The sequence below is a fragment of the Glycine soja genome, chromosome 7 (genome assembly GCF_004193775.1).
Source record: "Glycine soja cultivar W05 chromosome 7, ASM419377v2, whole genome shotgun sequence".
Taxonomy (NCBI): domain Eukaryota; kingdom Viridiplantae; phylum Streptophyta; class Magnoliopsida; order Fabales; family Fabaceae; genus Glycine; species Glycine soja.
The window spans coordinates 1068449-1094507 of NC_041008.1; the positions used below are offsets into that span (position 1 = coordinate 1068449).

A 26059-nucleotide genomic window follows, 5' to 3' on the forward strand; every position below is an offset into this window, starting at 1 on the left:
GTCATGATGTAAAAAGTACCAAATACAAATATGTGCTTTTATAGAAGCAGAAACTCCTGTTCACACTTAATGGCCCAGAGTTGCTTAAGGAATGAATAATTTTAGGCAAAGAGCTCTCTTTGTTTATTTATCAGATATTGACAATTTTTCATTTTGCTACCTGTTACCCCATTTTGGTTGAGGTTATAAGTTGAAGTAGTACCTCAACATACTAAAACATTTTTTTTATATTATTTAATGAAATGTTCGCTTATGCCTTATGTTTATACGGTTTTCCTTTTGCACAGTTTCATTTTTTGATGTTATCTACAACATTATAGAACGATCATTCATTGGACATTTAAATGAGTAATTAGAATGCTATTATGCTTTGGGGCTTTGGGCCTTTGAGATAACATCGGATGCTAGTAGATTTTACTGGTGTAGTTGTACTGTGTTCAAATTGACTGCATAAAGAGTCTGTCTCATTTATTCATTATGGTCGAGGGTAAGAAATTAACAAATAAAGGTTAATATTTTCTTTCATTCCCTATTAACAAATTAATAAATAAAGGTTAATATTTTATTTTCATTGTTGCAACCATAATCTATTAGCGAAAATTGGATATATTACATATATGTCCTTTTGCATTCGCATGGATATTCTTAATATATGCGAAAATGGATGAACACTGTATACAAAATTTCCAAGTTCCCCAAACAGATATCCTCTTGAACAGGTTCACTTCTAAACTCAAAGCAGCAAAGCATATGGACTTACATATAGCATAATCATGGTATAGTTACTTGGTTACAGAACATCAGAATAAAACAGAAGAAACATTAGTCCATTGAGAAAAAAAAATTACAAGAATGAATATGCAAAACTGCAATTCAGCATTCAGGTACACCAAACTGAAATTGAAACACACCACAGCTTTAAGGAATATTTTTTTTGGTATCAGGAAGGTGCTACCTAGCTGGGGGACCAAGTTCAGTTGTGAAATTCAGAGTGACCAACTCAATGGAGTCATTGTTTTCAGTGTCACGACCACTATATTTTCGAGCTAATTCTGTAGTCAGACACTCCTTTAGTTCGTTCACTATATTGCTCATACTTGGTCTTTTGACAGGACTAATGGACACAGAAGCCATTCCTATTTCAACAACTCTCCAGACTGAGCTTGTGTCAAAATCTTCTTGTAACCTTGAGTCAGCAATATTCTTTATATCCCCATTAGGAAGCATGAATTTAACCCACTGACTTATGTGAGTCTTCTCAGGTGTTTTTGCAATAGCTGGTTTACCTGTGACCATCTCCAAAAGAACAACTCCGAAGCTGTAAACATCACTTTTCTCTGTCAACCTGCTTGATATGCTGTACCTGTGAGGCAGATCATATATTTTAGTCCATTTGTCTCATTCATAATTTTTCGTTTGAAAATTAACGATAGAACAAAACTTAGATAGAGTTCCTTAGTAAGTCTATTTGGAATTGAAGTTTTACCTCAGTAATCACATAATAAAGGTCTGCATTGAAGGATTACGCAGATTACCAAGGTAAAATTTCAATTCTGATTGAAGAGCAGTACCAACAACAGCTAAGAAAGCATATCTAAATTTTTTCTTGAGTGATATGTTTCTTAGTAAGTCTATAATACGTTTCCAACAAAAATGATACATATCCATATATTATAATTGAAGCACTTACTCAGGATCCAAATAACCGGGAGTTCCAGCAACAACAGTGGACATATAAGAGCCCCCATCTGTGGGAAAGCTTTTGGATAGCCCAAAATCAGCCAATTTTGCTTGGAAGTTTTCATTTAATAAAATATTTGCACATTTCACATCTCTGTGGATTATTGGTGGCTTACAACCGTTATGCAGATATTCCAGTCCTAATGCCATCAAATCAAATTCTTAACATAAATAGATGGGAAGAATCAAAGGATTGAAGAAGAAATTTACATATTTAGTTTCCTTTCTAACCTTGGGCTGCATCCAGTGCTATTTGGAGTCTGTCTTCCCATGTCAAGAACTTTGCCCTGCTACTTTTTCCTGCAAAATCGAATCAAATCAATGTTTAGTACTTTTTAAAGCTTTTTGAGAAAGTTGATTGAGTGAACTTGCATACCTGAAAGAATTTCATCCAAGTTTCCATTTGCCATATATTCATAGATGAGCCCCATATTGTTTTCTTCATTGCAATACCCAACAAGAGAAGTCAGATTTCTGTGATGAACTCTCATCAGAAGTTTAACCTGCAATTCAATGGCCACTTTTATGTCGTGACAACCGCAGATTGGGTTGAGTTCACAAAGAAACTTTGGTGCAAGTAATGACCACTTGCCTCTGCTAGAAATTGTTCATATCCTCGTACTGCTGATGGAGAAAGCATCTTTACAGCTACTTGAGTGTCGTCAATAATTCCGTGATAAACTTTTCCAAATGCACCTCTACCAAGAATTCTGGTAAAGTCATCGGTGATCTTAACAAGCTCATTGAATGAATATTGCCGTTGCTTCGATGCAAATTGTGATCCACTTGGAGTATTGGTCTGAACATCAATGTTCACAGATGCTAATTACATGGATATAGATTTTAGTTGTTTACAAAGTATAATGAAATCAGATCATGGGAAAGAAACCAAAAAGGTAGTTAGCAACAGCTTTACCTTGTGGTTTTCTCCTTTTAAGGCCGCAGATTATAGCTGTTACTACAATTATTACGAGCACCAAAATTCCAGCAACGGATGTTGCTGCCGGAATAACTATATTATTTTTGTTCTTATTCTGATTAGCAGCATCTGGCTGCTTGTTATTTGACTGCTGGATGCATGGATCAGATTCACATAGATTTGGATTTTGCCCCAGGCTAGCATCATACAAACAAGAATGAAGTCAGAGAAATAGTTGCATTTACTATCACATATTTCTTTCAGCTATCAACAACTTTTGCTGATACTTCTTATTTCAAGTTTCTTAGAAAACAATTTTGCAAAGATAAGAGTGAAGAAATCGCAATGTTAATAATCTGAATTCAAGTTCATGCTGCATTCATATAAGATCAGGGGAAGAAAAAAACTCAATGATTAACAGTCTTCACTATATATATGATAAGACAGCTAAGTGATGTGTTATGTAGCAGTGATGTGTGTTTCCTGTTTGGTAATCCACTGACGTATGACAGTTATGTGTACATTTCTTAAATAGGATACGTGACAAATTTCTGATTCATTATGTGTAAAATTGCTGGAGTTTGTCCAAAGGAGGAGACTCCTTGTTGCGGCTAAGGCCTGTGTTAGTGTTTTGTACTACAAATTCTATATTAATTCCAGAATTGTTTCAATTAAACCTTCCAGTTTCTGATTTCAAATTCTTGAGTCTAACAATATAATGCTATGATAGAGAAATTAATTTACAATATTCAATTTCAAATATATTTTGGGTGCTTACCTCAATGATAGTGAACCTTCCTTTGATCTTTCAACAAGTCCTCCAGGAACTGGACCAGTAAGGTTGTTATTTACCAAGTTTCTGCGCAAAGAGGACGAATATGACACCCCTTTCTCTTCACAAGGAAAGAAAATGAACTGATTCAGGATATGGGATTAAACTTACAAGACTTTAAGTGATTGCAGTTGTGTCAGAAAATCAGGTAATGACCCGCTTAAACTATTGTTGGATAAATCCCTGAAAGGAGCAAATGCGACATTACAATTCTAAAACTCCAAGAGGAGAAAAAGGTACAAATTGAATGGATTTGGTTCCATCATTTGTTAACCAAATGAGATGAGGTACTCACAAGTACTGTAACATAGTGAGCTCGGAGATGAAAGATGATATCTGCCCGGTCAGTCCACTTGAAGATAAATTCCTGATTGCATTTCCAAATATATTATCATTTGATGGTTGGAGTTTATGGATTTATACATGATTTATTTTATGAATCATTAACTTACAAGGATGTGATTCTTGGGGTGTTATCATAACTACAATTTAGACCTTCCCAAATGTATGCTACTGGGCCACATGGATCTCCTTGCCAATTTCTATTCACCCCATAAGCGTTTTTAATGTTTGTGATAGCATCAACTTGTATTTGATATTAAAAAAGAATTCAAAACAATTTCAAGCCAATTTATGCATGTAATTGAAATTCAAGTGACAATAAAAAACATAAGTCCAGATTTAGAGCATACCATCATCTTGTTCAGTTTCTGATTGTGGAAAATCTATCACTTTATAAATCTCCATGGCATTAATGATGGGTGGAAGAGTAGAAGTCCCTGTCTTAGCAAGAGAAAATAGGTACCTTGTAGCTCCAGTCAAAGCTGATTTTGCATATATGGTATTTGTCGTCAGATATCCAGGAGTTAGAGGTCCATAGAATAACTTTCCATTCATGAAGATATTGAATGTTCTAGTTTCATTTTCTGCCAGAATTTCAACCTCACTAAAGTGCATGTAGATGTAGAATTTATCATCCACATTATCTGGACCCCAATAGAACTGAAAAGGAGCACTAGCATTTATTGGTGTAGCAGCAGTGCTCATGACAACTTCTGGTAGTTTATAATCATTCTGGAATATATCAAGAAGATGGAGTGTGCTGCTTAATTGTGTCCACTGGTTCAATCCGTGAGGCACCCAGATGCGGTCATAAACATCATAGTTGTACCTATATACCGCAAAATGTTTTAATCAGTGTTTGATATATTCTTAATTAATGAACAACAACAAAAGCCTTATGTCACTAGGTGAGATCAGCTACATGAATCATATGATACCACTAGGTTGGTTAAAGACCAAATCCTCAGATATATTATTTACCATAACATCCCTCTTAACAACTTCCTCTAGTGTCCTTTTTGATCTTCCTTTCTTCCTATTTACACTACTAAAAACCATGTAATATACTATTTTTAGTGGTGCATTCATTGGCTTTCTTTCTGAATTTATAATGAATGAAATCGTCACATAATAATATAATCGAGCTAATCTGACTCACCTGTATCCTAAGTTGGTGATGGAACCTAAATCATATCGCTGATAGTATGCCAATGATTCAGCTGAGGCAGTGACATAGAAAGCATTGTTCAAAGTCCTCAATTCTATAGCTGAAATGAATGGAGTCCCTTTGCCTGTGTTAACCAGACATGGTTGTATGTAATCTAGTGATGGAGTGTGAATGATCTCACTGATTTCACTGAGTGAAGCATTGGGGAAGTTCACTGTGTCCCATATATTAGCTCCAAGATGAAGATCAAATTGTGGGGGCTGATTGAGACCATCATAGTTTCCATAAAAGAAAGTAGCTCTGATCAAATACTTAGTACCACTTGTTACATTTATTCTGTAACAGTTTCTCTCCCCACTAGGAAAACTCCTCACATATGCTAGCTGTTGTAGATGAGTACTCTTCTGTGCAGGTGAAATACTCTTGCTTACACCAGCATCTATAAATTTGGCATCTGAAATGTAAAATATGCCTGTGGTCTTCTCATTATAGCTTGAAGCTTCAGGTAGACCACAATCAATGCTAGTGAATCCTGAGAAACAGAAACAAAGAAAAGGTTTAAGTTGTATTACTTTTTGAACACATGACAATGTTACTTTAGTTAAGCTAGTCTTCAAATTTGGATAACCAAACCTGATTGATCCTGTGCTTGAACAAGAACAACAGCAGTAAGTACCCCAAACAATGCATAAAGAAACTGCAATAACATTCCCATCATTGTTTGATGTATCATGTTTTGCTGAGGAAGAGAAAGATGAGTGCCATAAAATCATTTATACTGATAAAGTCGTATGCCGCAGTAGTTTAGCCGCAATGTTGTCAGTTTGTGCGAGTAATTGTTGGTTAAGAAATTCTTTGGAAGATACTGTCTTACTTTGGTTAATATGAACTTTATTTAAAAAATGTATTGTTAGTATGAGACCCACAACTTACACTATCTTTATTTAAAAAATGTATTGTTAGTAGACGAGTCATATTTTTTCACAGTGCATTTTAATACTTACTCAGTATTTATTTTTCAGTTTATTACGCATGTACTGTATAATGCTCTTACTAATTAAATAAAAGTTAATAAAATTAGGATACATCACAGTTTTTTTTTAACTGAGGATACATAGTTTGTAATCGGATAAAAGACTTTTATACTGTGTGTTTCAATACGTGTTTTTTTAATAAGTCTCTAATACAAATTGTAAATTTGGGTGCAATGTAAAAAGAGTATATTAAGTTGAAGTGTTTGTAATAAAGATATTAGTACTTAAATGATTTTTTTCTGTGTTAAAATAATTCACATTTGAGAGTTTTTACTTTATTTTAAATTATATATTGTTCTAAATAGTTAAAAATACAAAAAGGTTCATTTTTATTTTTTGATAATATTAATAAACTAAAAATATAATATAGTTAATAATAACTTTTTAAATATTTAATACTTTTAATTTCTATAAAAAAAATTAAATGACAAGTTGACAACTGTTTTAAAATATAGATGCATGTGATACTTTTATAAATGTCAATTAATTAAAGAAATGCCAAAAAATTAAAAGGACACGTCAGCAAGAATTTCTATATAGTAGACCAGCATAGCGTAAGCCTTTTTATATAAAGAAAAAAAGAGTTATGTATTTAGAGGAATATATATATATATATATATATATATATATATATATATATATATATATATATATATATATATACTCAATCACAATTCATTATATATTATAAATTTATTTGTTTTAAAATAATTTAAAAATATAAAACTGTTTGATATATATATCAATATATGCTACGCGCTAGCTGTACAACTATGTGCTCCAGTTGAGTCAAAGTAAACGGGATTAAAAAAGATTATAGAAGACTTGGATACTACTATATTTACATGTTATTGGGATTATTTTAACTTTAATTCCTAAAATCATAAATATTTATTATTTTAGTCTCTAATTCTACAAAAAAATATTTTAGAATAAAACATAGTTATAATTAATCCATTTTCTGTTAAAACATTCCCTTTAGCACTTAATATTAGTAGAAAAATATAATGAGAAAGAATTAAACTATTAAATTGAAAGATAATTTACAAACTCAATAACTATAATTAAGGGGAGAAATGTGTAAAATTAATCACGATTAGCAGTGATCACATACACATGTTTACGTAAAAGATATTATAATTGCTTAGAAAGCTATCAAGAGATCGATGTTTCTATCTCATGCATGCCAACTCTATACATGGGGAAAGCTTTATACTTTAAAAGTCGTTTACTTCGATTTTCTAGGAGCAAATAGACAAGGAACAAATGGTAAGCAAAGTTGTAGATTGAACTTTATCAATGATTAGAATTAAAGATTCCATCTCTTTCGAAACAAACTAAAAAAAAAGTCATAGATGCTTACTAATAATACACCTTAGTGTTTGCTTGTGCCATTATTCCAACAAAACTATAGAATGTGAGCAAAACAATATGCATGCTAGCTACTCCTCCAGTCAAATTTGTCATTGAGTCCACACGGATATGATATATTGATATTCTACCATAATGATTCACCCAAGGCCATAAAATAAATTGTTGGAAACTTTAACGATTAATATCGTTTGTGATATGGGGAGCTTCTGTTTTCGCATTTTTATTTACTCAAATTAAAATCATTTGTAATCACTTAGCACTAGCAGTGAGCATATAATTATACACAGAAGAAAGGTACTATATAATTGCTTAGAAAGCTATCTTCAAAATTTTTGAACCATTAAACATATAAGCATGCTAATTTAATTCTACGTAGAAGTTTTGCCTTGGAATCTTATTGAGATGTTGGAAATTTTGGAATCAATACTAGAGAAATATCATTTTCTAAGAGGAAATATACTAGGAAAAAAGGAAAAGCAAGTTGTACATTGAATTTTATGTGAGATTGAAATTACATTCCAGCTCCTAATCTACAAAGACCGAAATAAAGTCATAGCTGCTTATAATAATAATTAACAAAAAAAAAAAACTATTCGAGATATATAAGCTTTTCCAAGTCAACTTCTACAGTATGAATTAACATGAGAGCACTCGTCCCAAAGACCAATTCAAAGAACTTGTACTATAAGTTAACATTACAATAAGCAATTTCTTTAGATGGATGCAAGCCACTGAACCGAAAGAAAGTAGTGCACAAATTGAACCACGTACAACTGACGCCTACTTGGTCTTTCACCTTCAAACAAGATCCCTAGCTATGTTTGCGTCTTTTTGTTGCTTAAAAAATGAAAGAAAAAGTCAAGAGTTTGCGACTTCAATGTTCTTCTTTTACACAAGTCATTTGGCTTTGCATGCATGTGCCATTTTTTCAACAAAACTACATAAATTGAAGAAAATATGTTTATAGGAAAAAGAACTTTTGAGATGCATTCATCAAACTATCTAGATGTCCCTTTGAAGGGAATAAATTTGTCCCGACGGAAGCGTTAAGTATAAGCTTCAATCACTACAAAATCATGAATTAACTAGAGAAATTAGTTCCCTTGTTAATTAGCTAGAGATTTGCGATTAAAAAAATTTGTTGCAAAGTCATCGTTACTTGACGAGGGATTAGAGAAAGAATTATTGTTAATAGTTTCACTGTGTTTAATTTAAATTAAAGACGTGTTTGTAATTATTTTTCAGGTAAATTTTAAAGACTCATTTTTATTTAATGTATTTGTGTGTCATTTTTCTTTTGTGCGACTTACATATTTTGTGTGTATATATGTTGCTTCCCAATGTTTCTTCATATTTATCTATACAAAACTATAAATCAAGACCACAATACTATTAAAACTGACAAAAACTTTAAGTTGTTTTGTAACTTTCCAATCGGTTGAATTGAAGCTGACAAACCATCGAAGAAAATTCTGTTTAACCATTTTTTAATATTGTTGTGATGAACAATTAAATCACAAATCTATAATACAGTATTGTTTAATTTTGTTTAACCGTTTTTAATACAAATTGTGTCGTTGATTTGCATTGATTGAAAACTTAAGAAGTAAATGCAAAATAAAGATGAATACAGTATTATTTTATTTTCCTTGTTTTTCTATTGTAATAGGAAATAAGAAAGGCAGTGGAAATGATTATTTTTATATTTATAAATAATTCAATGTTTGAAGTTGAATGTTTGTTTTTGTATTTATAAAGATTTGTTCTATGTTTTCTGAGAGAAAATTCCTTTCATAAAATTTGGACAAGTATAATTACACTCTTAATTTTAGTTGTATAAATCGTCAGATATTTATTAATAAACGTATTATATTAACTTATGTACTATATGTTATCTATAAGATTTCCGATGAATCATATACATAATTTTTCTTCCTAACACCTTGTATAAAGACTTAGAAGAATAAAGAATCCAATTATTTATTCTTTATATTTACATTTATGATACAAGTATATTATCTCCGCCCTAGTCTTACTGTTATGCTCTTGATAATTTCAATTTGACATATATATATATATATATATATATAATAGTTGTTTGTTTGAGATCATTATCATTTTTAACTATTTCCCATATTTTATATCATAAATCTGTCAAAATTAGTGTCACATGTCAAACCCTTCATATTTATTACCCGTCAAGCTACTCTATATAAAAATGAATTACATTTTCTATTGCCCGGTTCAAATTCTTACATTTTATATATAACTCAATAATTTATAATTATGACGAAGAGATTATTTTTTAAAATTGAAGATGGGCTAAATACCCAATAGAATGATTGATCAAAGAGTGTTACTAAGTACACCTAGCATTTTTTGAAAGTAGTAAAATTGTCTCTGCTAATTTCTCTCCTTACGGATCAAGTTGATCCGTAAGTCTTAAAAATCAACTTACGGATCAATTTGATCCATAAAAGATTTACGGATCAAGTTAATCCGTAAATCTTAAAAATTAAAATTAACTTACGAATCAACTTGATCCGTAAGGGGTATTTCTATCTTTTCGTGGTTAGTACTGGATGCACCAACAATAATACTTGGTGCACCTAGCAGCACTCTTATCAAAAAGAAATACTAGCCCATTCTTCTAAGACATTTGTTTTTTGTCCACATCACCGAATGATTACTATACTATACATAGCATTCATGCCTCCTTTCATTTAATTTTATGGGCCCTCTCGTTCTTTTATTGCCGATAATTGAAAATTTTTACATTATTGTTTTAGATATTTGAAAAAATAAAAATAAAAAGTTGTAAGAAAAACTTGGGCCTCTCGTTCAGGATATTTTGTCTCGCATTTACAGAGCAACCCCTCACCCGCTCTCATTTGATGAAGTGGTCGTTTCACGAACCCAAAGGGCAATTTTGGAATGATGTAACATTCATAAATCATAACACTTAGAAGATATTTATCCTTCTTCTACTTTACTTCAACGATTAACTATATAAACTGAACTCAACTTACCTGTTTCTGAACTAGGATTTTCACTTTGTTGTTCAGTTCTTATGGTTTTCTTGTGAATTGTTAAAGACCAATTAGCATGGCCAGTATTCTGTGTCCTTCTTTAACCATAGTCACGTCCTATGCATTCAGCAATGAACCAAAACTTGTCTCTAAATTCACTGCAGTAACAGGAAACTCTTACTCACCACTATGGCTTTCTTGTACACGCCCTGGAAATCCAGCTAGAAACCATTTTCAGCTCAAATCCTCAAATGGGCTTCCGCAAAATGCTGTTTCTTCTAATGACGGTTTGTTCTTCAACCTCATTTCTATATTATCTGTTATTATTATTATTATTATTATTATTATTATTATTATAATGTCTTGGATATATTATGAAGTTGAATTTTTAACTGGATTGAAATGGTTCCTCATACCTTGTTGCTTGATCTAGCAATTGTTCTTCCATGTGGCCCTTGATTACTCTTTTTAATTAAATTTGTGGTAAATTGGTCAGTGTCCTTGTTATCCGTAGTGAAATAAGGAGGGATATTGTGTATAATTTGAATTAATCTTAGGGATGTTAATGTAATTTGCCCGATTTAATTTTATCTAGAGAACATCTATTCTTCCATTGTATACCATGTTCTGTATGTAAGCCAGCTGATATCACATTGACAAACAATAAGTTTTATTGTTGAATTGCCCGTATTCGGTAATCAAATTGTTATTCAGAAAAAGACTTCAGACTTTCAGACTATAGTCTTTATGTAGAAGCTTCTTCCTTTGCTCTCCGGACAACATTTTGGCCCTCTTATCATTTTCGATCCTCATACTTAAACTAGGAATATTATTTGCTTCTACCAGTGCAAAAATCAAATCATACTGAAAATTTCGGCTAGAGTTGGGCATGATGACTTCAGGTTGAGAGAAAATGTGTTGTTATTTTCATCAATTTTTATTATTTTGATATTTCTCTAGTTAGGAAAATCCACATTCCTTATTGCCAAGGGATCACAACATGTTGTGCTCTTCTCCCTCCCTTAGCTTCATGGCATCTTGCTGCCCCTATGTAATTAAGTGTCATTGTGATTAAAGCTTCAGTTCAAGATTGGATCCACGAATTATAATAATTCCAATAATCATACTCTACTTTTTTGAAAAGTATACTTTTTATTTCATCCTATTGCTCTGAACTCATCTTATGTTGCAGGCCCATTTACTTGTTTGCTTCAAGTGTTTGTATGACTGTTGACAACTTCTGCATTTGTATTTAATTAAAGTTGTTTAGCTTAGCCAAAGTCATATATATCATATATTCACATATTATGTAGGTTTAGCTGGAAGTTCATTGGCCAAAGAAGATGGCAAGCCCCAACCACTTGAAGGACCATTTCCCTTTCCAGATTCAGAATATACCGGATCCAACCTTAGTATAACTGTTGTTGGAGCTTCTGGAGACCTTGCTAAAAAGAAGATTTTTCCAGCACTCTTTGCTCTTTTTTATGAAGATTGGCTACCTGAGGTCCAACTTGTCATAGTATTTAGTTTCATTTGGCAATGACACTTAAAACATTGGGGAATTGAGATTTTGAGAAATGCTAGCAACACACTCTCTAAGACACTATTTTAGACACACTTTTTATTATTGGTCTATTAGTATAAATTTATTAGAAATTATAAATTTATGTGAGTCTCACTTCTTATTTAATGAGTCTCCCTTCTTATTTTCTAGTTTTCAATAAATTTTAACCAATAGTGGAGAGTGTTAGAAGTGTATTAGAGAGTGTGCCAATAGCACTCCTCTTGAGATGTTTTAGATGATTTAAATGTTTTTGGAGCATTAAGTTTGAGTCTGCATGGTTGTAATCTTTATGCAGAATTTTCTTGTGTTCGGATTTGCTCGGACTAAAATGACCGATGAAGAATTAAGGAACATGATTAGCAAGACACTAACATGCAGAATTGATAAGAGGTAAATGTCATTGCAGCGATACTATTTGGTACAATCTTGTAACCAATCATGTTTGAAGAGAAAGAAGATTAACATGCTTCCTTTGCAGCGATCACCTTATACTTTTCCCATGCTTCCTTTCATTTTATGCATATTGATGCAAGTTTAACATGCAGGGAAAATTGCGAAGATAAAATGGATCAGTTCTTAAAAAGATGCTTTTACCATTCTGGTCAATACAATTCTGAGGACCACTTTTCAGAATTGGATAGCAAGCTGAGAGAGAAAGAGGTAATATATTTACCATCTTCTTCTCCATAGATCAGAAAATGAAAAAAAAAACAAAAAAAAAACTGGAAGACATTTTCCACCAGAAGCAAACACACTAACAAAAATGCAAGATAATTAGATAAATCATGTTATCTGATCTTATATGCTATTTTTTTTTCAAATTTAACATAAATGTTTAAAAAACTGAAATACCCCTAATCTAAACATGAATCTCTTCTACTAGGGTGTGTCACTACTACTTTCTGAAAGTAGTACCTGGAAGTTGAACTGGCTTCAGAAAAAAAATCATTATTGCTTCAAAGCCTGAGTGCTGAGTTTCAGAGATCTTTCTTCTCTGTAGAATAGGGTGCAAAAACCTTTAGAGCAGATGGTGATTTGAAAATTAAAATTGTAATGCTACAAAAGAGATTTTATATTCCCATAATTAAATTTATACTAATAATTGATCTTGAAACTATGCTTAGATATATTTGACAATGGTCTTTTCTAGGGTGGAAAACTGTCAAACAGATTGTTTTATTTGTCAATACCTCCAAACATATTTGTGGATGTGGTGAGATGTGCTAGTCTTAAAGCTTCTTCAAAAGATGGATGGACAAGGGTTATTGTTGAAAAGCCATTTGGTCGTGACTCAGAATCATCTAGTGAGCTAACAAAGAGTTTGAAGCAGTACCTCACTGAAGATCAAATATTCAGGTGCATTTGATTCTTTTCTTACTTTAACAAGCTAAAGTAAAAAGCTTGGACTCATTGGAATTTCTTTAGGATTGACCATTACTTGGGTAAGGAGCTTGTGGAGAATCTATCAGTGCTTCGCTTTTCAAATCTTGTTTTTGAGCCTCTGTGGTCCCGAAATTACATTCGCAATGTGCAGATAATATTTTCTGAAGATTTTGGAACTGAAGGAAGAGGGGGGTGAGTACTGAGTAATTTTATGTCTTGTATGTTTCTTGATGGTATTCCAGAGAAATGATAATTCACACAATTAATTGAACTGTCTTTGTGTTTTTCTTTAGTTATTTTGATCACTATGGAATCATTCGTGATATAATGCAAAATCATCTTCTGCAAATACTAGCATTGTTTGCAATGGAAACACCTGTAAGCTTGGCTGCTGAGGACATCAGAAATGAAAAGGTACATCTCTTCTGTCTGTCTATCCATAGTAAACCTATTTAATAATATTTTATTACTGCTTCAATTCTATCCTCCTAAATATCCTATAATGTTATGGAAAGATTCCAGCCAATATAATGATGTTCAGTGATTACTGAGAATGGTCTCAACTCAGGTGAAGGTTCTGAGATCAATGAGACCACTGGAGCTTGAAAATGTTGTTGTTGGTCAATATAAGGGCCACAGCAAGGGTGGTAAATCACATCCTGCTTATACAGATGATCCAACTGTTCCAAAGGGTAGTCTTACTCCAACATTTGCAGCAGCAGCTCTTTTTATTGACAATGCCAGATGGGATGGGGTTCCTTTTCTCATGAAAGCTGGCAAGGCTCTCCATACTAAACGGTATGCAATATTTCTTCTTTATTTAGGTAAATTATGTCTTTGAATTTGCTGTGCATTCTCTGGAATTATTACAAAAGAAAACTCCAAAAAAAATGTATCCAGTGCAGAAATCAGAGTACAATTCAGACACGTCCCAGGTAACTTATACAAGAGGAATTTTGGAACTGATCTGGACAAAGCCACAAATGAGCTTGTGCTTCGTGTACAACCTGATGAAGCTATATATTTGAAGATCAACAATAAAGTTCCTGGTCTTGGAATGAGATTAGACAGAAGTGACCTGAATTTGCTTTTCCGAGCAAGGTATAAGATCTATTAGACATGTTCTGCATAGAGTTGGCTGAATTAAATTCAATTGTAAAAGTTGTTGATTAAACATTACTGATAATTCAATTTAAATTGAAAATTTGAAGTCAAAATGTTAATATAGTTAGCTCAGTGGACACAGAAGATTGTTTTTCTCAATGAAGGTATCTTATAAAATACTAGATGCATATTAAGTTACACTTCCCTGCAATATTGGAGTTAGGTTTTCCCATGGAATTTACTGTTTTGACCCTTGTAAATAATTTGTTCCTATTGTGACATTTCCTTCTTCATAATTATCCTTGGAGATAACTCTTGCTTGTGAAATATAGCTTAACAATCTTATAAGATTCCATCAGCTAAGAATGGTCATGATATTGGACGAAATACATTTTATTGATAAGGGCATTAATATACAACTTTCAATTTCTATGAAGGTATCCAAGAGAAATACCAGATGCATATGAGAGGTTACTCTTAGATGCCATTGAAGGTGAGCGAAGGCTGTTCATTAGAAGCGATGAGCTTGATGCAGCTTGGGCACTATTCACTCCTTTGCTAAAGGAAATTGAAAACAAGAAGATTGCTCCAGAGCTCTACCCCTATGGTAGCAGAGGACCGGTTGGAGCACATTACCTTTCTGCAAAGCACAATGTAAGATGGGGAGATCTTGGTGAAGACTAATAAATGGCAGAGCTCTCTTGTGATCAAGCACACTCATTATCAGTTTCTTTTCCATCACATTATAGGACAGCTCCGTGCTTGCCTTGCCATCTGTTGGAAGGAGGAAATTTCGTATAGAATGATAGCATACTTTTTAATGCACTATAGCCTGTGCTTTCCACACTGATGGCAAGTTGATTTAAAATAATGACTATTGCATAGTATGATAGAAACTGGACCAGAATTCAGAAATGGAAGAAAGGCAAAATTTCTTATTGATTGAATGTATCTCTACAAAAAAATTCCCTGGATATTCAAGAGATCCAGGCCTCTAGCCCTTAACTAACTGACCGACCTATCATAAAATTAGTAATGAATAACAACTGAAGCATCAATTGGAGCAAATACAGCTCAACCTCAAAATATGTATCTATCGAGGTTGATTTAATGGAACATTCTTTACAGTGAAACTTCTAGAGTTTAGTGTATGAAAGGTAGTACAACCAACAAGTTAAGAAAGTACTAAGTAATGTACAGATTCAAACTAGAAGGAACTTGCCCCACACAGCGTAGCGAACTAAAGTTCAAATCTCTGTTGAGAGAGGTGTCCATTGTCCACATCGACTATCTGAAGTGCCTCAAACAGAATTACCTCTGAAAGAGTTCAGTTACTTGTCTCATTTTCTGGATGGGTGACGGCTATTTTTTCTTTGTCAAACCCCTCAGGCAATAGACGCCTCTTCCACCATACTACACAGCGCCAATGCCAACTGATTTTTCCCACACCTGCAAAGTCCATCACAGAGCTCGGACAATGTACTCAAATCTGGACTAATCAATCTGCCCAACATGTCCCTCAAAACCTGCACATCCCCATCAAAGTCCTCATTCTTGTAAAAAGCAGATATCAACATCTGGAAAATGTGTTCATTTGGACTATAACCACTCCTCACCATGCTCCTATAAATAAGAAAGGGATGCTCACCGGGTTGTTCCTCACACACAGCCCAGTAATAAGTGCAGAAAAGGTACTCCATTGGGGACCAAGTTCTCCTTGTCAAGCTCCCTAACAAACCCTGCAGCCTTCTTTGTCTTCCCATCCTTACACAGCCTCAAAATCAAAGCATTAATAGTCAATATATCAGCCTTAACCCCATTCCTCACCATCTCACGGTCCCCAACCTGACCATACCCATTCAACAAAGTATTATAAGTCACAACATTGGGAGCTACATGGCAACCTTCATCTCATTGAAAACCCTATTTGCCTCATGCCGCTTCCTCTCCTTACAAAACCCATTAATAAGAGTGATAAAAGTAACCACATTAGGCTGCACTCCGTTCTCGCCCATCAAAGACTTAACCTTTAACGCCAATCCAAACAGCCCCTTGTTACAATACCCAGAAATTAAAGTATTGAATGACACAACATTAGGACTCAAACCCATGTCCATCATTTTCTGTGACATTTCAAAGCCCTTCTGAACTTCCCCCAACATGCAATAAGCACGAATCGCCATGTTGAGGGTGTAGACATTAGGCGAAACACAAGAACGACGATGCATTTCGCGGTAGAATGCTAAAGCTATGTCGGCTCTGCGAAGGTGAAGGAGAGAACTCATAAACGCGTTGCAGGATTCGACGGTGGGGGAAAAGCCGTGTTCTTTCATGAGGGTATAAACGAGGGTGGCGTGGCGGAACTTGTTGGTGTGGGCGAGGGTGTTGAAGAGGGCGTCAAAGACGAGAGGGGAGGAAGAGCTGCAGAGACGGTAGGAGAACAACGACGATTCGAAGAGGGTGTGAAGAGAGGGTTTGCGTGAGGAATTTTTCGGTGGTTTTGAATAGGCGGTGTTTGGCGAGGGTGTGGAATTTAGGGTTGTGTGTGAGTACCCAATTGGACAGTTTTAGCGACGAAACGAGGTCGTTTCGGAGGGCGAGGAGGAGGTGTTTGAGACGGAAGGTTGTGAGGGAGGTGGATAAAGTGTGGAGCTTTTCCCAGTGGGATTCATGACATGGCGGTGTGCCACGGTGATCAAGTCCAGATCCTGACCTCGAGGTTCGGTGACGGATGGGAAGAACGAATTGGATCGTGGTTCGATCAGAGTTGAAAATCAATGAGGCTCAATCTTTCGCATTGTTGCTGAAATGAAATTATTTGCCACTGAAACTCTGTTTGAAACCGATTCAAGGGATCGTGTTTGTATTTGTTCCCAACCGAGTGAAAGAAAAGGCTGTGTTCGTTAGTTACTTGGGAGTGGAAGATGGCAACGGTGCCGGGAAATCAAATGGTAAGTGGAGATCATAGAAAAGCTGCAAAAACTGGATACAGTTTGAAGAATGTTGTTATTAAAGTTTAACATCTGCAGTATTTTGTTCTTAATTTCTGATTAAGGCAAGCTGCTATACAGTCTTTGTAGCCTCCTTCCCTTTGTGCTTTTAAAGAGAATAACCTTTCAAAGTGGATAGTGAGATGGGCTAAATTTTTGTTTTTTAATTGCTAGAAATCCTAGTGTCAGGTTTATGATATATCATTTAGGGGTGGACATGATTTGGTTCGGGCTGGAAAACCAAACCAAACCTCAAATGTGGTTTGGTTTTTAGAATTGAACTGATTTTAAAGGTTCATAAACTGGTTCATTTTCCATTGAGCTAGCTCAGTTTAGAAAGCAGTTTTAAAACTGGTTTGAAACAGTTCAGAATTGGTTTTGAACCCCCAAACTAATTCATGGTTAGTTCAAATCCATGCACATTGCATTGTTCTTAATGGCCGCTTTATACACTCCCCTTTAAAAATCAACTTAATGAGTCAATAGATTTTAATTATCAAATAGAGATTATCATATACTAAACATCTACACTTAAAGCATGTTACACTCATTTCCTCCCAGAATTGTCTTTCACTTTTGTAGTCTTTATCAATAGTCAAGGACTTCATAAACATCTACACTTAAATGATAATCTCTATACAACTTATGGAGGTGACCAACCCTGTAGTCTTGCCAGAACTTTTGGCATTCATTGTCTCCTTTGTCTATATTTGATCACTTTTATAATAGGTTCAGTTATTTCTGGTTTAATTCAGTTTGGTTTGCAGTGCGGTTCGATTATTCAGTTTTTTTTTTTTTTTACCATCGCTGGTATCATTTAAGCCATTTGTAATGTCAGTAAGTCACTGTTGCAACTTGAAAACATGCATAAGGGAATTCTGCTACTGTTATTTTACCGTCTATTTTTTCATACCCATTTTATTCCCCTTACATCTAGATTCTGCCTGCTTGTAAGCCATGTTTTTGGAGGTTTTTAACCACAGAACTGTTACATTTCATACTTATGTGCTCTTTAACTGAATTGTGATTCTTTTAGCTGGGTCAGTTGATTCTGAAAACGAGACTGCTTTGCTGGAGTCAAAGACTGCTAAGGAGACAATCGACATAAAGGAAGCTAAGCGAGTGGATCATATTCTTGCATCCTTGCAACGCAAGGTAAGTTGAAAAAATATATTTTTTTCCATTTTTCCATATCGAACAATTAGTGTGCACACTATTAAAAATTACTAATATTTTTTTTTTTTGTATAAAAAAAGGGGTACAAGGGTTGAACTAAAACCTGTGTCGTGAATATCCACGCAATCAATTGTGAATACTGGGCCTCTTTACTATCTAAAAAATATTCTTTCATCTTTTGAACAATTCTTTATTGTCCTATCAAATTCTCCTAATTATTTGGAACAGACTGTGTTACATGAAAAGCTGAAGCATTTTAATATATTGAGAAGCCAAAATGCATTTAATTATTTGAATAATTAGGAGTAGTATTAACTCTGCAAATGAAAGAACTAAGGGGATCATCCCTTTCATTCATGGGTAACAACCGGATCATAAAATTAGAGTCTTTTTTTCTTGCTTTTCATGGGGGCTGGAGAAAGGTTTTCCTAAAAGGAAGAACATGAAATTCTTTTTTCCTTTCCATAGGGATGAGATCGGATCCAGCCATAAGAAAAATAGAAATGCTTGATTAATAAATAACTTGGATAATTTACTAGGAGGAGCTAAAACAATTTTTTTCTCTTGGCTGTTTTGTCATAATTTTATTTCACTGGTATGAGCATGCTTATGAGATGCTCTTTTTGCTCTTTATTCTTTTTTGGCGATGCATAAGAGGTTTTGCCTGAAAGGTTCAAGAGTTCCAGTTGAACAAATATAAACAAATAGTTATGAATTGACTGATAAACGTGAACTGGCAACTTTATTGGAATTTTATCACATTCTTCTCTCAACTTTTAAGCTCTCGTCCTTTACTATTGGTGAGAAATGAGTATTAACTTGCTGCTGCAGTTACCACCGGCTCCTCCTCCACCACCATTTCCAGAAGGGTATGTTTCACCTCTAACAGCAGAAACTGAGAAAGGCACTGAAACTCAGGAAGCAGCAGAAACGCAAGCTCCTACTGCTGATCCCATAATTGATCAAGGACCAGCAAAAAGAATGAAATTTGGATATAAAAGACATACTGCAATGGCTATTAATACTTATACAGGTGGAGGATAATTATATTATTCCTTACAGGCGACCCTTGCTGAAACATGATTTACTTGATTATATTCTCTTTTCTAAACGTGTGGCTCTTTTCCCGTGTAACCATAAATGTAGATATTATTATCACTGAGATAGGATCACATTCTCTTGATTTTTCATTCTAGACAATGTATTGAGCAATTGTAACTTGTAACTGTAAACGAAACTAAATAACGTCCTTTGCGCATTGGTCATTTTCTCTTTTATTTTACGTTGATGCGGGGACTTGCTTTCATCCTAGTTTTCCCTTGGGAAATTAAATCATGTCCTAGCCTGTTTGAATTGCATAACCATGCTAAGCTTGTTTTGACTCCAAAAGTCCAAGTATTAAAGACGGAACGTAATAAGCAATAGGGTAGTAGTGATCGGGTAATCGTTTATTTTATCTGGAGCAAGGTGTTGAATATGGAGCATTTTGAGAGTGTATTGTTGAACGAGTAATCGATTATTTTATTTAGAGGAACAGTTTTCAGTGTTTTATTTTTATTGTTATTTACTTCAAATTAATCTAAATATGCATATAATCACAAAATATGTTGCCTAGAATTTTCAATTAAAGTCATAAATTTTTCATTAAGATCAATAAAAATATTTTAAATTAATTATGTTTAATTAATGATGTCATAAATTTAATTTTCATTCTATAAATCATGGAATTATGTGGTGTAAGTGATTATTATATCTAATAATACTATTTGTAATTCAAGACATGATTTTTTTAATCAATAGGTATTATGAATCATATTATATCTAAAAATTAAAATTTACAAGTTAACTTCAACTTATAAGTTTAACTTATTTTAGCTTCCTATTTTCTTCTCATGGAAGTATTTAGCAACAAATTTATCTATACCTAATTTATAAATTAGATGTTCCAAACTTGCCCATATTCTAATATGAGAAAAAGGGTTGTAGAGGAGTCTTACTAAATAACAGCAGTTGTTCTTTTTGTTGTCTAACTAACGATGTTTTCCACTACATGTAAATGTAGTGTTGGGTCATGGGTGCATGCGGTGATGTAACCGATAGTTTTCTCCAGGTGACTACACAAAACACCATAAAATGAAAGATATATATATATATATATAACACAAACATGCAATATATTAATTTTTGTGGTGTATATATCTTAACTTTGATGGCTGCAGGAACTATGATCGACCTCTCCTCTTGCATTGTGAAATGTACAAGCTAGCTAGCTTCACTTGTTTTATTAGGAGCTAGCTGGAGTGCCGGACAGACATATATGCATGATATCTATTCACATGCAGTAACATCTTCACTCTTCAGCACCTCATCACAGCTTGCTGAAAGTGACACAATTGATAATATTTGTTGCAACTTAATTACTTGTCCTTACGTACCCTCTCTCTCTTTCTATGGAGTACTTCCCTAGTAATTTGCTACTTTATCCACCCCTCGTTTAGTTGTCAACATGCATGGTGGAATCCAACACATGTCTGCGATTTTATGGTACACCACCAATAATTTACGTACCTTATTTATCGTGATAACGATGTGGTCTGTGGATAATTATATAGCATGCAACTTGATCATATATTAATTTTACGTTGCCGTGTAAATAGTGAACATTTGATAAGAAACCCACGATAGTTTTCTTTAATATTATTCTCTCACCTCGGTAGTTTTAAAGTCACGAAATTATACGAGTAATTTCTCAAATATTAAAAATTATGTTATTGGAATATAAATATGAGATGAAATTTCAACACATGTTAAATATTTTAAAAAGTATTTCAAATTAGTATCTATATATTAGTATAAAATATATCAATTTAGGGACTATTTATGACACGAGATCGATGAAATTCTTTGCTTATTCTTTCTTTTTACTTTTATTTTTTTTATTGTGTTAGTTTTGAAATATCATTCTTGAAAGCAAAGTAATTGGAGGCCTTAAATCTTTTTTTGTGGGTAGGTAATATGTTTGAGATCATATGTTTTATTATCGGTACAATCATATTGTATACTAAAATATCTTCAATGGGAAGGAGAAAGAAAAAAAAAAGATTAGTACGTTGCTAAAGATTATCTTAGTTGAGATGCCTTAGTCAGTTACTTAAGAAATTCGTTGGTGACAAATGATCATCCAATAGATACTTATCTTGATTGATCAGTCCATTATTATAAGCAGACATATGATAAGTACCGGCGGGAAGGAATTCACACGTTACTTCCTTCTCATATCTACTTAAGAAATATTTAGTGAAATTAAAAATTATTATATTAAAATTAAAATATCCTTATTTAATATCTTCATATTTATATCACTAGTAGTGAATATTAAATAAGAATATATTTGAGAAAAATACATTAATTAGACTTTAAAATTTTAAAACATTAATAGCTTTTAAAAAAATTAAAAATTAAAAAATATGGAAAGGAGGTACCATGTGCTAGGCTGCACAGAGAGGATATGCACTCTTGTATATATAAATATTGAATTATAACCCAACGGATTAAAATTCACTTGGTCAATTTTTGTTTGCGATAATTGCATAGTTTATATTTAAATTTAAATAGTATTTTAACTTGTGCTTAATGTTAGATAAATGCTTACTTTTATATATAATTAAAATTCATAATAACTAAATATCTTTCAATATATTAATTATATTTTTATTTATAATAAACAACTTAAATTATAATATAATTTTATTTTTATCTATCAACAACTTATTTAAAAAATATAAAATTTAATTTAATTAATGATAAAGATAAAGGATGACAGATTAAAAAATGATAAACAGTAAATATATTTAAATATAAAGATAAAAATATAAATGTAGTTTGAGATATATAGTTGAGAAAAATTTTGTGGATGTACAATGCGTGAAATATACATCTAAAAAGAAAAATGATATTAAAAAATCTAATTGAAAGAGAAAAAAGAATGAGAGCTTCACTGGTTAAATTATATATTCTAATCTATAATATGATACAATATTCTCTACAATGTGAAATTTGTCAAAAGCTTAACAGGTGTGTTAGTTTGTATATAACACACTTTTCACGTCTTTTTTTTATTACAAGTTGAAATTCATATAATTCTACTACATACCTAGGAAACAGGCCATTGTATAAAAAATGTAACTTATATATTTAGTGATCGAGATTTATAGAAATTTCATTTATAAAAAAAAAATATATGTCAGAAAGAATGTGTGATGCGTTGTTATCATTTGAAAATTCAAAATATTATGTAGTAGAGTCTGCCCGTCTCTCTGTGAAGCTGTGGGTAATATTATGTTTACAGTGTTTCAGTGACATGCTTGGTTGGATGAAAAGAAGAGTCTGGACAGAGATATTTTTATAAAATAAAAATTTCACTTCTAAAATTAGAGAAATTTGAAATCACTCTATTAAAATCCCTATGAACTTCTTTTCTCTTCTTTTAATTTGTTATGTATCCTATGTTTTTGGCAAAGGGGGGAAAATGAGTGAGGAAAGAAAACTTTAAAATTTAAATCGGAGGAAAAATGAAAGAAAAAAAATTATTTCTAAAAAACAATTATTCTTTTAATTTTTTTATTTTCTCTCTAATCAAATAATGAAAAAAATACTAATAAAGTATCCTTTTTCAATCACTAATAAAATAAAGTATCCCTTTTCAATCACTAATTAATATATATATATATATATATATATATATATATATATATATATATATATATATATATATATATATATATATATATATATATATTCCCGCTCTTTAACTACATTTTCTTTATTCTATTGAAATCACTCTCTCTTCTTCCCTAACATGCTTATCACAGACCAAGACGTTGAAATCAGCAGAAAAATCGTTGAAATCACGTGTCAATGAAAGCATTGGTCCATATCAACAAAACTGTCGGTAACAAAATCCTATAAAAAGAAGAAATGGAGGTAAATAGCTCACATTTCATTCCTTTTAACAATAGTAGGATTTAACAATAAAAAGTAGTATAGTATTTAAATTTAAACAGTACAGTAAAGCTATTAATTTTGGATAAGAATAATTTTAAATTCTCCATTAATATCATCATTACTAATTTTCTTATTTCTCTTGTAAGGTAACTACTACAATTATGCTTTATATCTTTGGCATCAAATACATTTATTTTTTATTTAATATTTTTTATAGAATAAGAAAAATTCATAGAAGAATTGAAAAGAAGATATATTACTTATTAATAATTTGGATGCCATGATTTTTTTTTTAAAAAAAAAAAACATCCGTCCTTGCTCCCCATTCTTCTTATTTCACTTGTACAGTTAATAAGTCCACAAGTTGAAAAAGGATTGGATGAAGGCTTCTAACAAACTTCTGTTATTTTGTTGTAATTTTGTTATTTTGTTTTTCTTCTATTTTTTTTATTGTTTTCTGTTTCTCCTTTTATATATATATATATATGTAGCTCGTAATTACATGTTATATCATTGTTGTAAACTGAGATTTCTTTTTTAATATCTTTTTTTTTTTCTTTCTTCATGTAATTTCTTTTCAAGTTATTACTAGATTAATAACTTCAGTATCAGATGAAAGCAACTTGTTGGGTCATCCAAAAGACAAGTGTTACAAACTTGTTGGCTATCCTCTAAATTATTTCAAGAATAAGCCTCAACATACTCTAAATCAGGTAACTGATTATGATGAGTCCTTAAGTCAAGGTGCCACAAATAATCTAACCACTGTTCAATGTCAACAGTTGATTAGCTTCTTGACAAATCAATTAAAAGCTGAGAACAATATTGATACTCTTGCCACAAATGTTTCAGGTATATGCAAGAATAGTAATTTTGATTTCAATGAATCTTATCATTATTGGATTATCGATTCAGGAACAATCTCGCATATATGTTGTTCGAAAGAACAATTTAATTCTTTTAAATATTTACATGATTCTTATATTATATTACTTAATTCCATCAAGGTAAAGGTTGAAAGGATAGGAAGTATAAAACTAAATAATGACATCTTCCTGCACAATGTATGGTTTATTCCAACATTTAATAACTTCGATAAAAAAGCCAGAAAGAACCCTATTCATTTTGTCATTGGCTCATTGCGTTGAGATTGTCTGATCGATCACATGACAGTAACATTAATATATTCAACTATTTTGTGCCTTATCAAATCAAATCAAATTGCAAACAAAGTAACTTTGATATATTCCATTTCTTCCTCCAAACTTATGCAGCATATGTATTATGTATATACGTTCTAATGTTACTTCTGTACAATATTTTTTTTATAAATATTAACCGTTAATATTATTAGTTTTTTAACGGAAAAGATGACTCGTAAATTTTTTTCTCTTAATCATCCCATCCATTTTATATTTACACTTCTTTTGTACATTCCTGCAAGCTAGCATTCATCTTTATTATTGTTTATCCTATCTTATTGAATTAATATTATTATCACTATGAAATAGAAACATTCCGTGTCTTTCTAGATTTTAAATAATGAATATAAAAAAATTAAAAAATAAAAGTTAAATATATTTGATAAAGAGTGATAGAATAAAAAAATTAACAATTTAAAAGTAATAAAAAGTTACGATAGATAGAAAAAAAACTTAAAAATAAAATTATCCAATAAAATACCAACATCAAATAGAATATTTCTTTTATTATCCGTATAGATTATATATTTATATTTAATTTGTATATATCAATGTACAAAACACGCACGTAAAACTATCCTTGGACGTGTAAGGCTTCAATGCATTGTAATCAACGTGTTAGATTGGAAGAAGGACACGTGTCCAATTAGTGAGGACTGACAAAAACGAACGGTGGTGAAAAAATGGCAACGATGTATCAACTTGTGATTTATGAAGCACCTTAAAAAAATAACACGTGTAGTACAAATTTGACTGGATGCCACGTCACTGGGCCCCACTTACCGGGAGATATTATGTGATCCAACTCAAGCTGACTCAGTTATGACAAAAAATCAGCCAAAGTGGACCCCACACACATATATGAAATCCTCTCTTTTTTGTTTTCATAAACAAACTGGATTAATTTTATCATCAAAACGTGTTTTTGGTGTTAACTGTAGTATTAATCTAGATTAGGTCAGAGAGTTTTACATCTTATAATTTTTTAAATTTTATCAAATTTCTATTTAACCTTGTACGGCTAATTTTTTAAATTATTTCATGCTTGAAAAATAATAATATGAAATTTTCAAGTGAACAAGTTAATAAAGAAAACCAAATTTACTAAATTTTTAAAATAAAAAATTGTTTAATTTAAAAAATTTAAAATTACACAAACCCAATTAGAAAGACAAAAATGTTAAAATAAACCTATTTA

The 26059-nt window shown here is 32.2% G+C and overlaps 3 protein-coding genes and 1 pseudogene across 3 annotated transcripts; 2 read left to right on the forward strand and 2 right to left on the reverse strand.

The window, feature by feature from the left end:
• Positions 1-590: 590 nt before the first annotated feature.
• On the reverse strand, positions 591-5767 carry LOC114417969 (LRR receptor-like serine/threonine-protein kinase IOS1). Its single transcript, XM_028383075.1, has 13 exons — positions 5635-5767; positions 4993-5533; positions 4184-4662; positions 3944-4076; positions 3787-3858; positions 3603-3674; positions 3438-3518; positions 2657-2856; positions 2333-2562; positions 2117-2243; positions 1972-2040; positions 1691-1880; positions 591-1363 (listed from the first exon to the last, which is right to left on the reverse strand). Exons 1-13 carry the CDS (start codon positions 5732-5734, stop codon positions 952-954), a joined length of 2706 nt encoding a protein of 901 aa, XP_028238876.1. The 5' UTR covers positions 5735-5767; the 3' UTR covers positions 591-951.
• A 4640-nt stretch (positions 5768-10407) lies between these two features.
• Positions 10408-15431, forward strand: LOC114417970 (glucose-6-phosphate 1-dehydrogenase, chloroplastic-like). The gene is made up of 10 exons (XM_028383076.1): positions 10408-10725; positions 11752-11942; positions 12298-12392; positions 12548-12662; positions 13153-13358; positions 13428-13577; positions 13679-13799; positions 13954-14183; positions 14286-14486; positions 14927-15431. The coding sequence occupies exons 1-10, from the start codon at positions 10515-10517 to the stop codon at positions 15171-15173; spliced, it is 1767 nt and encodes a 588-aa protein (XP_028238877.1). The 5' UTR covers positions 10408-10514; the 3' UTR covers positions 15174-15431.
• Positions 15405-17260, reverse strand: LOC114419212 (annotated as a pseudogene).
• Positions 17261-17413: 153 nt separating this feature from the next.
• On the forward strand, positions 17414-19699 carry LOC114419213 (mediator of RNA polymerase II transcription subunit 6-like). Its single transcript, XM_028384859.1, has 3 exons — positions 17414-17480; positions 18516-18634; positions 19487-19699. Exons 1-3 carry the CDS (start codon positions 17414-17416, stop codon positions 19697-19699), a joined length of 399 nt encoding a protein of 132 aa, XP_028240660.1.
• The last annotated feature ends 6360 nt before the right edge of the window (positions 19700-26059 follow it).

Bases quoted from the DNA above. Each gene is read 5' to 3' on its own strand.
- LOC114417969 (XM_028383075.1), bottom strand. From the start codon at position 5,734: ATGATACATCAAACAATGATGGGAATGTTATTGCAGTTTCTTTATGCA. The intron at 3,675-3,786 runs GTGAGTACCTCA...TGCTCCTTTCAG, and splicing joins CTCACTATGTTACAGTACTT to GGATTTATCCAACAATAGTT. The intron at 3,519-3,602 runs GTAAGTTTAATC...CTCTTTGCGCAG, and splicing joins CTGCAATCACTTAAAGTCTT to AAACTTGGTAAATAACAACC.
- LOC114417970 (XM_028383076.1), top strand. From the start codon at position 10,515: ATGGCCAGTATTCTGTGTCCTTCTTTAACCATAGTCACGTCCTATGCA. The intron at 10,726-11,751 runs GTTTGTTCTTCA...CATATTATGTAG, and splicing joins TGCTGTTTCTTCTAATGACG to GTTTAGCTGGAAGTTCATTG. The intron at 13,578-13,678 runs GTGAGTACTGAG...GTTTTTCTTTAG, and splicing joins GGAACTGAAGGAAGAGGGGG to TTATTTTGATCACTATGGAA.
- LOC114419213 (XM_028384859.1), top strand. From the start codon at position 17,414: ATGGCAACGGTGCCGGGAAATCAAATGGTAAGTGGAGATCATAGAAAA. The intron at 17,481-18,515 runs GTTTGAAGAATG...TGATTCTTTTAG, and splicing joins AGCTGCAAAAACTGGATACA to CTGGGTCAGTTGATTCTGAA. The intron at 18,635-19,486 runs GTAAGTTGAAAA...TTGCTGCTGCAG, and splicing joins TTGCATCCTTGCAACGCAAG to TTACCACCGGCTCCTCCTCC.